The 13,688-nt window shown below is 58.2% G+C and overlaps 1 protein-coding gene and 1 long non-coding RNA gene across 2 annotated transcripts; one reads left to right on the top strand and one right to left on the bottom strand.

The window, feature by feature from the left end:
* Positions 1–2,846: 2,846 nt before the first annotated feature.
* LOC148051963 (uncharacterized) lies at positions 2,847–4,818 on the bottom strand. The gene is made up of 3 exons (XR_015699387.1): positions 4,700–4,818; positions 3,565–3,752; positions 2,847–3,024 (listed from the first exon to the last, which is right to left on the bottom strand). It is a non-coding gene; the product is annotated as an uncharacterized LOC148051963 (long non-coding RNA).
* Positions 4,819–8,145: 3,327 nt separating this feature from the next.
* On the top strand, positions 8,146–10,355 carry LOC148051962 (E3 ubiquitin-protein ligase PHF7-like). Its single transcript, XM_087734925.1, has 7 exons — positions 8,146–8,188; positions 8,532–8,623; positions 8,715–8,804; positions 9,085–9,209; positions 9,432–9,698; positions 9,918–10,031; positions 10,184–10,355. Exons 1-7 carry the CDS (start codon positions 8,146–8,148, stop codon positions 10,353–10,355), a joined length of 903 nt encoding a protein of 300 aa, XP_087591051.1.
* The last annotated feature ends 3,333 nt before the right edge of the window (positions 10,356–13,688 follow it).

Genomic DNA, 13,688 nt, shown 5'->3' with positions numbered 1-13,688 from the left:
GGAACAAGCTTAAGAGAAAGCAGGAGAGCGGAAGAAGAAGAAAATGGGATATGTCTCACCCCCCTCTAATGTCACAGGCAGTTTCAGGGCTGGGTTTTTGTGTTTGGCTTTTTTCTTCTTTAAATCACTGCCCAGCACAGCACAAGTGAAAACCACACACCTGCGTTTGAAGGAGAACTCTAAACTACAAGAGCAAAACTCTCCAGTCTATGGCATTACACTTCTTGCTAGGATACGTTGCTCATTTTTTTTTTTCACATTTGAGTGTAGAGCTTTACGGTCAAATCACTGAACTCTGATACCCACATAGGAAAACATCGTCCGTAAATCTTTAAAAGAACACTACATCGAAGGAAAACTGTTCATCGAAACTGCAAATGCCATGTTTCTTCTCTCAGAGCTTATAATGCTTTTGAGTATCTTTGCCATCTCCATCTTCTCTCTCTTCCTCTCTTCTGATGACATTATAACTACCGTACCTCAACATAACATTGAACTGTTCAAGCACTCCTGAAAATTACAGGAAATCCAGAATGCCGTTACACTTCTTCAGAGTGCTTTGCATGGGGCTGTGTTTTGGATTTGTGCTGAAAACAGCGTTGATAACGCACCGATGTTTTACTTACTGCTGAGCAGCGCTGACACAGCGTCAAGGCCTTTTCTGCCCCGCCAGCGAGTAGGGGGGAGGTGCACAGCAAGCTGGGAGGGGACACAGCTGGGACAGCTGACCCCAGCTGACCAAAGGCCTGTTCCATACCATACGACGTCGTGCTCAGCAATAAAACTGGGGGGGAGGGTGGTGGGGGGCCACTGCTCAGGGACTGGCTCACCATCGCTCGGTTGGTGCTGAGCAATTGTTTTCATTTGCATCGCTTGTTTTTCCTGGGTTTTATTTTCCTCTCTCTGTTGTTTTCGTCCCTTTTCCTTCCAATTTATTTAAAAAGCATTTCTTTCCCATTATTAAACTGCTTTGATCTCAAGCCACGTGTTCCTTTCTCACTTTTACCCTTCTGATTCTCAGCCCCATCCCACCGGGGTTTGTCATTGCCATCATCTTAATGACACACTAGATCCTGCCAAACCTACAGCCTGCAAAACCTGAACACCAACCTCTGCAAGACACGTTCCAGAAATTACCATCAGCACAGAGAAGCACACGTAGCTATCTTGTTCTGTCCTTGCCAAAACTGCTGGGTGACCTGTCATCAGCCTCGGTGACTGACGGCAGGCAAGACTCTCTCATCTGCCTTAGCTCACATGCAGCTCCTGGGAAAACAGCTACTTCAGAAAGTCACGCCTTGCTATGTTGGGAAAGTGGTTCAAGGAAATGTTTTTCATACTCTAGAATGGGAAGACTAAGCATGGTAATCTCACCCCAACTTCGAGCTCTGCCACAGATTACCTGTGCTTTTCCCTTCTCTTTTCGCCAAAAGGGTGGCACTTCTTCCTGAATGCAAGATGAGTTACGTGGGCTATACGCACAGCCCATGGAAAACTGAGACATGAGGCTGTGACCACCTCCATCCCCACTCCCTGGCACTCCAACACTCCTTTCACACTCCTCTCCTCGACAGCACTCAGGCCTTATGCAGTCTCCGCAACATGTACAAGACGCTGACTTCACCAGATCTTGCCCAAATCATCATCTCTTCTTTGAGATCTGATTGGCTCAACAGCTGCCACAGCCTCTGCTGGCCTTACGTGCAGCCTTGCCCCATTCTCACCCACTCAGAAAGCTCCTACAACGATCATCTCACTCACTGCCTTCATCGCAACTTACAGTCTCCTTAACACCCTCACATTCTTTCCCCCACTTCACGCATACAGTTAAGACGGCCTTTCATGACTTAGCCTCCTCCCTCATGGTATTTCCCACCCAGTACCATGACGATAGCTCCTAATTACATGTCCTGAGAGCAGCTTCCACCGCTCTCACCTGCTACACACCCACAGCAACAGCGCTGGCTCCTCCCATGCCCGTCTCCATGCTGGGGAGGAGCTGCTCACACACCCCTGGCAGCCGGCCTTGCTGCCTGACAATCCTTGCTGTGCTGCTCAAGGCCATGAAAACTCTCACGCTACGGCCGTACCCACATCACTGGTCCTCATTCTGACTGACACTGCCCATGGCTCTGTACCTGCCCACAGCCATCGCTTCTTTCCAATCTTGGCAGCAGTTTGGAAAAGCACACTTTTTTTTCTTTAATACCTGCTTTCACCTCCCTACAGCACAGGCTCACAGTCCAGGACTATGGCTGCTAAAGTCCGCAGCAATACACAATTGTGTAGGGATGAGAAATCCCCAGTAGTTCAGCTCATTTCAGTTGTTTAAGACACGGCTTTTGGTTAGAACGCAGTCAAGAAAATGGAAAACCAGAACTAACCTGCACTCCCTCCTTGACGGGCACCTCTTTCTTCATCAGCTCTTTGCATTTCTTTAGTTCCTGGCAAGTATATACCAAGATTTTCCTGATTAAAAGCAACAAGAAAGATCAGGCACAAATGTGCGGAAAACCTGCCCTTCACATACACGCTGCCCACACAGGAGCATTATCAAGGCCCTGCCTATACGCAAAAGATTAAATCCACGCGCCGGAGAGGACAGAGGAGATGCAGCACTTGGCACCCACGACGAGTAACAAGAATTGCTGCTCTGAACTGGGGCTTAGTCAAAGTGCAAGCACAGTACCGATCCAGACACAAAACCGAGCGGGTCGCTTAACCCCAGGTGCCACACGCACCGTACCTTCTTCCATCGCCTCCTGCCAAGGAATTGTTTTCCAGGCTCTTCCATCTCATCGCAGCTTAGATACCTGCCCTCTGGCTCCGGGCTGACTGGGGGAACTTCTCAGTGCCTTAACTTTGCGTCGGGCTTGGTACGAGCACGAGGCTTCATCCCTTTGGCTTGGCCCCCAGCAGAAGGTGGGCAAGTGGCAGCTTTGCAAGTGGCTTGATGGAAGTCATGCAAGTGGCTTTTCCTTCTGCGGACCTCTCGACGGTTAGCATGCCAAACTTCCCAGCCCCCTGCGTTTTGAGAAGGCTTATTTGGGCTTGGACCAGACTATCAGTTAACACTGCACTGCTGAACCCTCGTACACCTGAGCGTGCTCCTCACAGCTCCGTACCGCTGTGCCCTCTGGGAAGTGAGGCTCAGGGTGACCACTGCTGCACAGATATGTGCTGGAAGGCAGCGCAATGGGAATATAGATACGAGCCTGGTGGGGGAAACGTGGAGTATTGACACTGGGAAATGGGATGCCAGTTCAGTGGCTGCAGCAGGATGCGGGCAGCCACAGAACCGAGCAGCGACTCTCTTGGGAGATCGTGAACCAACGGGTACCCTCACTCCCGCAACCCCCTCTAGATGACATCCCACTTCTCGCATCCTTGCCCTCCCTTTCCCCTCCACCTTTCCAGACTGTGGGAGTCGTCCTCTGAGGCTTAGACAAGACAAAGTGCCCCTTGCTGAACCACCACCGGTGCCTCCACTGGAACCACCCTGGGTCTGCACGCAAGGACATACGGCAGTGGCGGCACTTCACTCCCGTTCTGATCCCTACGTACCCCTCTGATGACTTGAAGGAAGTCTGCACCCGGCATCTTCCTTGTGCCCACACCAGCCTCCTTGAAGAAGTCGACTATCGGCCACTTCTGCTTGCGCAGGAGCTTATGCAGCGCCACAAGATCCTGGGGTGCACAAAGAAGGGGGTGCTGCCCTTCCCCCAGGGCCGTCGGCTCTCTGCTGAGGAGCACTGCAAAAGGTTAGAAAACACCCTGAGAGCACCAAGCAAAAGGGTCAGCAACGCAGAGAGCTCTAACTGCACATTTTCACCTGACTACTGCCTTAAACAAAACAGGCTTGGGATCCCCACTGCTCACTTCACCCTGCAATACTCCCAGTCCTCCTCTGAAAGCTGCTGTGGGCCTGCATCAGGACACACACAATCCACACAGGCAGCAATCAGAGCTAAACCCTCAACTTTCCTTGGTGAACTTTCCTTGGAAAAATTACTATTTTGTAAATTAAAAAAAAAAAAAAACAAAAACCTGTGCCTGCAAGAACCAGGAAAAAAATATCCCTCACAGGTTACTGGAACTTCCCGGCTGTGGTAAAACCATCCACCCTCGGTACCCCCATTTCCCAAAAGCCGGCGGCACAGCTTGGGTTCAGGGAAAGGCAGCAATCAGACCTTGGGGCCAAGAGAGGGGCACAAGCATCTGCCAGGGGAGCTGCATCCAGCCAGGAGCCCTCCCCACGGGCTTCTCTGGCAACAAAGCCCCTCTGCGTGCTCCCACCAGGAGGCAGAAACAACTCCAGGTCTGGAAATCCCCATTTATCAAAGGCTGGCAGCAGAGACGGGGCTGTCCATGAGCACCACACCCACGGGAAGGCCTGGGGACAGCAAAGGCCCCTGGCCTGTCCCCACCACAGCATGCCTGCTCCAAAGCCTGGAGCCGCCTCTAGACAGGAGGCCACTCTGCCTTCCCCTGGCCTGCGGACATCAAACACCCACCCCCAGCTGTCAGGGCTGGGGCTGGCGACCCTGGGGGCAGCAGCAGGGACTGCTCTGACCCTGCTGGTGGGGCTGGCCCTGGGCTGAGCACTCGGGCCCAGGGCTCCTGACTGGGCCATGGCGGGGCCCGTGCGTGGTGAGGCCTCCACGTCCCTCCCCCCAGGCCCAGCCGCACTGGCAGATACCTGCTCCTGCTGCTGCAGCTCCCCTGGCCCTGGCCCTGGCCCTGGCCCTGGCCCTGGCCCTGGTCCTGGCCCTGGCCCTGCTCCCCCTGGGCCTCGGCTGCCTCCAGCCTGGCTCTCGCCCTTTTCTCCCCAGGCCCCTCGGCCTCGGCCCCCTCCAGCCCCGCCCCAGCCTGGCTCTGACTGACAGGCCGCCTCCGGCTCCGCTGATTGGCTCAGCCGTGGCCAATGGCGCGGCTGTTGCCGGGCAGGCTCAGGCAGCCTGGGCCTCTCCTCCCAGAGCCACCCTGCGCCCGCTGCCCCCCGCAGCGCAGCAGCTCCTCAGCCCGCCGGGACACGGGGCCTTTGGAGAGACGGCCTCGAGAAGGGCCATGGCAGCAGGAGGTGCTCTCTCAGCAGCGCAGGGGGGTGTGTGCACAGCTCTGCCCTCCCTCAATCCGCTCGGGGGGTCTGGGCGTGCGCAGGGAGGGAGGGGCGGGCAGGGAGTGCAGGGGAGGGGACAGGGCAGGAGGGGAGGTGGCAGGAGGGGAGGTGCCCTGGAACTGCTCTGGATCAGCAAGTCTTTCCCAAACTGTGGGTCTAGCTGTGCTCCAGCCACAGCCCTGGGCAGGAGGAGCTGCGTGACGGGAGCCGCTGGCATCGGCCAGGCCGGCAGCTGGCAGGAGACGGGGCTCTGCCCCCGGTCCCACCGCCCGTGCTGAGCCCAGCGCCCAGGGCCTCCCTCAGGCCTTGCCTTCCCCCGGGCGGTGAGGAGGAGAGACGCCCTGTGCTGGCGTGGCCCAGGGCATCCTCCTGTGGCCAGAAGGAAGGACAGAGCCCCGTCACTCTCCCTACGGGGCTGACCACTGTCCTTGGCTTCTGTCCCCGGGCTCCCCAGCCCCAGGCCCCTCAGCGCTTCAGGGCCAAGCAAATGTCCAGGCGCCAGGGGCTCCTGGGGCTCAGGGCGCCTTTGGGCATCTCCGAAGCTGAGCTGCAGCTGCCCCTTTGCTTCTGCAGATGCAGTTGTTTGCTACCCCCTTCGTGGTCAAACCTGTTTCCCCTCGTGGCACGTGGACTGGACAGAGGCCACGTCCCTGTTAGTCTGGGAGGACTTCAGGGAAACGAGGAGGTCTCAGCACGCACAGAGGTAGGAGGAGAGTGGAAAGGAGCCCTGTCGGGGCTTTTCTGCTGTTTCCCATCTGAACTCAGACATCTGTGTGCATCCCAGCACCAAAGCCAGCTCTTTCCCCTCCAAGCTGCACAGCTTTTTGGCAGTGAAAGCGAGGTGGGCTGAGCTGGCCTTTGGGATAACTCAGCTCCTTTCTTTTTACTTGCGTGCCTACACTTCTCCTTTTTTCCACCTTTTCTTTCTCCCCCTTCCCCCAGATCCATGCTCTATGAAACGTCATTTTGACGTGACTTTCTGCAGAGGTGATAGAGCAGGTAGATAGAGGCTGGAAGTATAGGCCGGTCTATACCTTCAGAGCTGTAGGCTGGATAGATATGGGCTGTGGGTAGAGTTACTGTTTGACAATTCTCTCTTTCCCAGCGGCTTCTGCAGCCCAACTTTGATGATGCTCCTGGATTTGTGTCCGCTCATCCAGGGCAAACACTGATTCAAATAATTGTTGGACGTCTGCCCAAGTGGGATCATATGCTCTGAGGATACCCCGAGTGGTCTGGACTGCCTTTTCTGGGTCACCTCTGAGCCCGACCGTCTGTTGTTGCCCTAACACAAAATCCTTAGGGCTAAAAGGAACACGAACAGTTCTGGAAGTGAGATGTCTGGGAACCTGCCTGGGTCCTACTCCAGTTTGTTTTGGAGGATCCCTCCAGTGCTCAGCACTGTACCTACCCCCAGGCTCGGCGCTGTCTCTGTCCCCACGCTCAGAGCCATAACCCCTCCACCACACTTGGCAGCCTTCCCATGCCAGCGTCAGTGCTGTCCCCATCCCCGTGCTCGGCACTGGCCCCGCTCCCATGCTTGGCCCCACCTCCACGCTCTGCGCGAGCCCTGACCCTCAGCTTGGCGCTGGCCCCATTCGGTGAGGTCCCCAGCCCCATGCTCAGCAGCACCCATGTCCCATGCTGGCATGCTTTAACCCCGGTAGGCAGCTAAGCCCCACACAGCCGCTCACTCCCTCTCCCCCACAGTGGGATGGGGTAGAGAATCAGAAGGATAAAAATGCAAAACCTCATGGGTTGAGATAAAGACAGTTTAATAAGGAAGACAAAACAAAACAAAACAAAACAAGCGATGCAAAAACCCGCAAGTGCTCACCACCAGCTGACCGATGCCTAGCCAGCCTGGGAGCAACAACAGCTGGCAATTTTCTTGCTGAGCAGACCTCATAAGGCGTGGGATATCCCTTTGGTCATTTGGGGTCAGCTGTCCTGGCTGTGTCCCCTCCCAGGGTCTTGTGTACCCCCAGCCTACTCGCTGGTGGGGCTGTGTGAGAAGCAGGAAAGGCCTTGACACCGTGCGCACACCGTTGAGCCATAGCTACAACATCGGTGTGTCACCGACACTGTTTTCGTCACAAATCCCAAACATGGCACCATACCAGCTACTAGGAAGAAAGTTAACTCTGTCCCATCCAAACCCAGCACACATGCTCAGCGCTGTCACCAACTCCACACTCAGTCAGGTCCCCATCTCGCTGCTTGGTGCCACCCCTGTCACACGCCTGCAATGTCCCCAAAGCCTGAACTTTTCAAGGTCCCCACCCCTTGCTCGGTACCTCCTAGTCCTCACTCTTGGTGCTGCCCACATCCCCGTGCAGTTGGCCCCGTTCCCGTTTCTGTGCTCGCCACTTTAGGCGTGCCCGCCATCGACAAGCTCCCTGTCAACACATGGAAGGCCGGCCACCTTTGACAGAATCCTGGAATGGCTGAGGTTGGAGGGCGCCTCTGGAGACCATCTAGTGCAAGCGCCTGCTCAAGCAGGGTCCCCTGGAGCAGGCTGCCCAGGCCCTTCTCCAGCCGGATTGGGCCCGTCTCCAAGGCTGGAGACCCCACGGCCTCTCTGGGCGACCTGTGACAGCACTGCAGCCCCGTACGGGTGCAAGAGCAGCTGCCCCCCTGACTCGGGTGCCGAGGTGGCTGTGTCACAGAGGGTGACAGGTAGCCAAAGGCCCCCTTACCCCTATTGGGGGCACACGCAGACGGGTGGTGGCGATGTCACAGCAGAAACTGTGACCTGTCACCAAGGCCTGCATAAAGGGCTGCTGGGCTCCAGGCGTGCGTCAGTGCCACTCGGTGAGGTGAGGAGAGGGCAGGGCATGGGAGGAAGGGGCTTGCCCGGGGCTGCTGGGGGAGGAGGGGAGCCTGACACGTCGGGGCTCTGGGGCCTGTGCAGCAAGCTCACCACGTCCCACTGTTCCCTCAGGGTTGGCAGAGGAGCATTCGGAGCAGAAACCCCGGCACTGCTGGGGCAGAGGCTCTCCAAGTGCTCGCTGTCAACGTGCGCCATGTTTGCAATGAAGCAGCAGGTCCCCAACTCGAGGGAGCAAGGTGAGAGCGAAGTATCCCTCCCCACAGCTCCCGATGGCTGGCAGAGGGGTTGTCGGGGCAGGCTGTGTGCAGCCAGGAGCAGTGGCAGGGGAAGGCAGGAGCTCCCCAACTGCCCTGCGGCAAGGTCCCTCCTCTCCTCAGCAGGTGGGGCCCAGGCTGGGCTGTGGGCACCCGTGGGGGCACCCGTGCCTGCCATGCTCCCTTCTTCTCCAAAGGCCCCAGCCCTGCCCTTCAGCCAGCCGGGCAGGGACAGAGCAGGTCCGTGGGGGCGATCCCGCAGGGACACTTCCCCCAGCCCCGCAGAGGTGCTCATTCCCAGCGGCATTTGCTCTCTCCCCTGCAGCATGCATGCTGTGTCTCCAGGCAGAGGCTGACCCGGCTATCTGTGGGTGCAAAAGTGCAAAGAAAGGGCTCTGTGCCCACACCTATTGCCTGGTGAGTTCTCCCGGGGCTCCCTCCAGCTGCCTGCCAGGGATGCTCCCTTCCTTGCTGACCTGATGAGCTCCTGGCCTTCTCTGCTCTGCAGTTTCTTGCCAGTGGGCTTTTTCCGCAAGAGAGCAGGAACGGGTTTCTCATTGAGGACACCAGGCGCGTAATCCAGGAGGCAGCCCAGAAGGTGAGGATCTGGAAAGAGCAGGGGGGTTTGCACCAGGAGAGGCTTGCGGGAGCTCCTCCGGGACCCAAGAAAGAAAGGCCAGCCCTTCCCCCAGCTCTGGGACAAACGCCTGCTCCCAGCAGCTCCACAGAGGCTCCGGCACAGGCAAGCGCCTCGTGCGCCAGGCGCATCTGCGGGGTGTGAGCCAGCAGTGCCCACAGCCTGCGCCCTGCCCGGAGGCGTGGGGCTGGCCACACAGGCCCTGAGGCTGCCGCTGAGGGGACTGCTGTGCTCTTTCCAGCGCTGCTTCGTTTGCGGCGAGATGGGCGCTGCCATCAACTGCCAGGAGAAGGGGTGCGACCGCAGCTTCCATCTGCCCTGCGCCTCAGAGGGTGAATGTGTCACCCAGTTCTTTGGGCTGTACAGGTAAGGGCTGCCCGCCCTCGTGCAGGAGCCTCCTCATCTCCAAGTCCCCTCCTGCCAGCAAGTGAGGAACCCACAGGGACACTTCCCAGCAGCCTGCCACAGCCAGAGCCAGAGCCCGGACAGGGTCTGCGGCGCCTTCACCGCTCCTCTGCCCTCCTCGCCGTCGCCAGGCGCCTCAGCACTTGTCACTTCACCTCATCCACCCCTTCCACCTTCCCCCAGGTCCTTCTGCTGGGAGCACCGCCCAGAGCAGGCAGCGCAGGCCAGTCCACAGCTGAACAGCACCTGCATCATCTGCCTGGGCCTCGTGGAGCACAAAAAGTCCTACCGCACCATGGTGTGCCCAGCATGCCAACACGCCTGGTTCCACCGGAGCTGCATCCAGAAACAGGCTGTCCACGCTGGCGTCTGCTTCCGCTGCTTGCGTTGCCAAAACAAAGATCAGTTTGTGATGGAAATGCTCACCATGGGGATTCGAATCTCCAAGAGGTTGGTTTTTCTCTTCCCAACTCACAAGACGTCAGGCGCGAGCGTGGGGCCAGGCCAGGGACTGCCCCGGCAGGCCTGGCCTTCTGCCGTCCCCTGACTCTTCTCCTCTGCTTCATGGAGGAGCTGGAAGCGGGGTGGGGGCGGAAGAGCAGGGACGGCCTGGATCTGCCCGATGCTGGGGCAGCAGGGGCTCACCACTTTCCCTTCCCTCTCCAGCAGACAGCCATCACGGGAGAGCGACCAGGCCTTCGGACTGGTGTACCAGAGGCGCGTCGGCTGCAATGCCAGCAAGTGCCTTTGTCCGGGAGGCAGGGAGCAGGCAGAGGAAGACGGGTAAGTTGCCAAAGCAGAAGTCTAGGGCTCTGCATGGGATCTCTGTCTCCCCATGTGCTTGGGGAGGATGGACTAAGAACAAGGCTTCTGCCAGGCAATGCCTTGCTTGCATCACTTTGTCCTCCCAACCAGCAACCCGTTTGCCTCCCCAGGTCCTGGCAACTGCTCCTGTGCAGCTCCTGCGCTGCCAAAGGCATCCACCAACGCTGCTCCGACTTGGGGCACAGCACAGCCACTTGGGAGTGCGACTGCTGTGCTGGCCTGGCCACTGGTAAGAGGCAAAGCACCCGGCTGCCCCTGCGCTGGGGCCAGAGGCCAGGCTAGGCCTGGTAGCAGGGGCTTCGGGTGGGCTTGGCTCCAGCAGGGCTGTGGGCACCACAATGGCCTCTCCTGCCCAGGGGTTGGGTGGCCGTGCTGCTCACCTTCCTGCCTCCCCTCACAGCCTCCAGTGACAATTCAGAGCTGGCAAGCCCCAGCGCTGCCACCCAGGTGGCATCGGGGCTGTCCCATGGCTCCCTGGTGCCTGAGAGCAGCAGGCCCAGCACCATCACCCAGGCACCACTGAGGCCATCCCGCAGCTCCCCAGTGCCTGAAAGAAGCAGTTACTACAGCGAGCCTGGGCCAGACCAGATGAGACACCGCGCACGATTACAACAGCGGGGGCAAAACCCATACAGCAGAAGCTGCGGGACCAGCCGTGTGCCAGCCGCAAGTGCTGAGAGCAGCACCTTGGGCACTGCCAGCCAGCTGGCATTGGGACCACCCTGCGGCTCCCCAGCACTTGAAAGCAGCAGCCCCAGCACTGCCAGCCAGGTGGCACTGGGCCTCTTCCAAGGGTCCCCAGCACCTGCAAGAAGCAGCTCCAGCCCCAGCATCCAGGCACCGCTGGCGCCATCCCACAGCTCCCCAGTGCCTGAAAGAAGCGGCCGCTCCAGCCAGCCTGGGCCAGACCGGATCCGACACCGCTCACGGTTACAACGTCGCGCGCAAAAGCCATACAGCCGGCCTAGAAAAGACCACGGGACCAGCCGTGTGCCAGCCCCAAGCGCTGAGCCCAGCAGCTCCAGCTCCACCATGCAGGCGGCATCGGGGCTGTCCCGTGGCGCTCTGGCACTCCAGAGCAGCAGCCGCTCCAGCCACCCTGGGCCAGACCGGATCCGACACCGCTCACGGTTACAACGTCGGGCACAAAAACCGTACAGCTGTCCTGGAAGACGCTGCTGACCCGTCATGCGCCAGCCCCAAGTGCTGGCTCCCATCCCCCAGCACAATAAAGCTGGCTGCTCATCGCATCTGCACTGGCAGAGCCCACACTCATTTGTCGGTCATCCTCCTCTGCCTTTCTCGAGGGGCAGCATTAGGGGACGGGACTGGGGGGTTGTCTTCTCCCCCAGGGTTGGCAGCGCCTTCCCCAGACCTTCCTCCCTAGGCGTGGCCTTGGCCAGGCAGCCAGCACCTTGGCCATGTGCTCCAGGCCTTGCTGGCCTCGGGAAGCTGCTCTTCAGTGTCCCTCCAGAGCAGCGTTTTCCAGGGATTCCTCCCACACCAAAGGTGCCAGCACCGAAAGCTGTTGCTGGTCCTAAAGTATCCAGGGAACCCCATTCACAGCCCCACAAACGCTGGTGGTCAGTGTTTGTGTAGCCTCCCAAACTTAGAATCATAGAATATCCTGAGTTTGAAGAGACCCACAAGGATCATCGAGTCCAACTCCTGTCCCTGCATAGGACAACCCCAAAATTCACACCACATGTCTGAGGGCGTTGTCCAATTGCTTCTTGGATGTTGTCAGGCATGGCGCCATGACGACCTCCCAGGGGTGCTTGTTCCAATGCTCCACCACCCTCTGGGTGAAAAACCTTTTCCTAATGGCCAACCTAAAGCTGTAGACCGCGATGAGGTCTCCCCTCAGTCTCCTCTTCTCCACGCTGAACAGACCAAGTGACTTCAGCCACTCCTCGTACGCCTTCCCCTCTAAACCCTTCACCGTCTTTGTGGCTCTCCTCTGGACACTCTCTGGTAGCTTTCTACCCTTGTTGTACTGTGGCACTCAAAACTGCACACAGTACTCGAGATGAGGCCGCACCAGTGCAGCGTAGAGCGGGACGATCACCTCCCTCGACCGGCTGGCCATACAGTGCTCGATGCCCCCCAGGGCACGGTTGGCCCTCCTGGCTGCCAAGGCACACTGTTGGTTCATGGTCAACTTGCCGTCGACCAGAACCCCCAGACCCCTCTCCATGGGGCTGCTCTCCAGCCTCTCGTTCCCCAGTCTGGAGGTACATCCAGGGTTGCCATGTCCCAGCTGCAAAATCCGGCACTTGCCCTTGTTAAATTTCATACGGTTGGTGGCTGCCCAGCTCTCTCCTTTGTCCAGATCTCTCTGCAGGGCCTCTCTGCCCCCGAGAGTGTCAACGGCTCCTCCCAGTTTTCTGTCATCGGCAAACTGCGATAACAAACCTTCCAGTCCTGCATCCAAGTCATTTATGAAGATATTGAAGAGCACTCGCCCCAAGATGGATCCCTGCAGAACCCCGCTAGTGACTGGTCGCCAGCCCGATGTAACCCCATTTACTGTAACCCTTTCAGCCCAACCCATCAGCCAATTGCTCACCCATTGCATTATGGGTTTATCCAGCTGCATGCTGGACATTTTGTCCAGGAGGATACTGTGAGAGACAGTATCGAAGACTTTACTGAAGTCCAAAAAGATGACATCGACTGGCTTCCCTTGGTCAGCTAGGTGGGTAATCCTGGCACAGAAGGAAATCAAGTTAGTCAAGCAGGACTTTCCCCTCGTGAAGCCGTGCTGGCTGGGACCAATGACTGCGTTGTCTTTCAGGTGTTTTCAATAACTCCCAGAATAACCTTCTCCATGATTTTGCCAGGCACAGAGGTGAGACTGACAGGCCTGTAGTTACCAGGGTCATCCCTGTTGGCCCTTCTTGAAGACTGGGACAACCTTTGCCAGCTTCCCGTCAACTGGGACCTCCCCAGATTCCCAAGAGCACTAAAAAATCATTGAGACATCAGCCAGCTCTTGAAGTACCCTCGGATGAATCCCGTCAGGCCCCATTGACTTCTAAGGAGCCAGCTGGAGCAGCAAATCCCACACAAGTTTGGGGTTGGTTGGGAGTTTGTCATCCTTGCAGGCATGGTTCTCTAGCCCAGAGACCCAGAGGGTCTCTCTGGACCCCCAGAGCCCTTCATCGGTGTTGAAGACTGAGATGTAGCAAAATCTGTTTGTTGTGGGAGTGCTTAGGCCAGATCCCTTCAAGGCCAAAAAGCTGTGTTTTACACTGAACGGCCTCAGGATTAGCCTGGGTTGATGAGTTTTGCTGCGCTCTGACTCGGCGGGTGTCACAGCTGCGCCTCACACCCTGCATCTCACTCCCTGGGGCAGCGGGCCACCGCGGCGCTCCCACGCCAGGGCAGCTCCCAAGAGAAGCCCCACGGTGCACAACCAGCGTTCCCGTGCTGGCACCACTTGGCCTCAGCGCGGCCCCTCGGCACCTGCCTGCGCCAGGAAACACAGAACCAGCGTCGGAGAGGGCTGTTCCCGGCCGTGCCGGCTGCCCCAGCACTGTGGAGAGCTGGCTGCGATGCCCAGACAGGGCCATGAGGTGAGGGGCCTGTGCTGCACAGGACCCCGCCAGGGGG

Source organism: Nipponia nippon, unplaced genomic scaffold, assembly GCF_047370975.1.
Source record: "Nipponia nippon isolate SJK-2023a ecotype South Korea unplaced genomic scaffold, ASM4737097v1 scaffold_50, whole genome shotgun sequence".
Classification (NCBI taxonomy): Eukaryota; Metazoa; Chordata; class Aves; order Pelecaniformes; family Threskiornithidae; genus Nipponia; species Nipponia nippon.
Note: the sequence above shows the minus strand (reverse complement) of the source record. Positions and strands in the feature narration are given on the sequence as shown.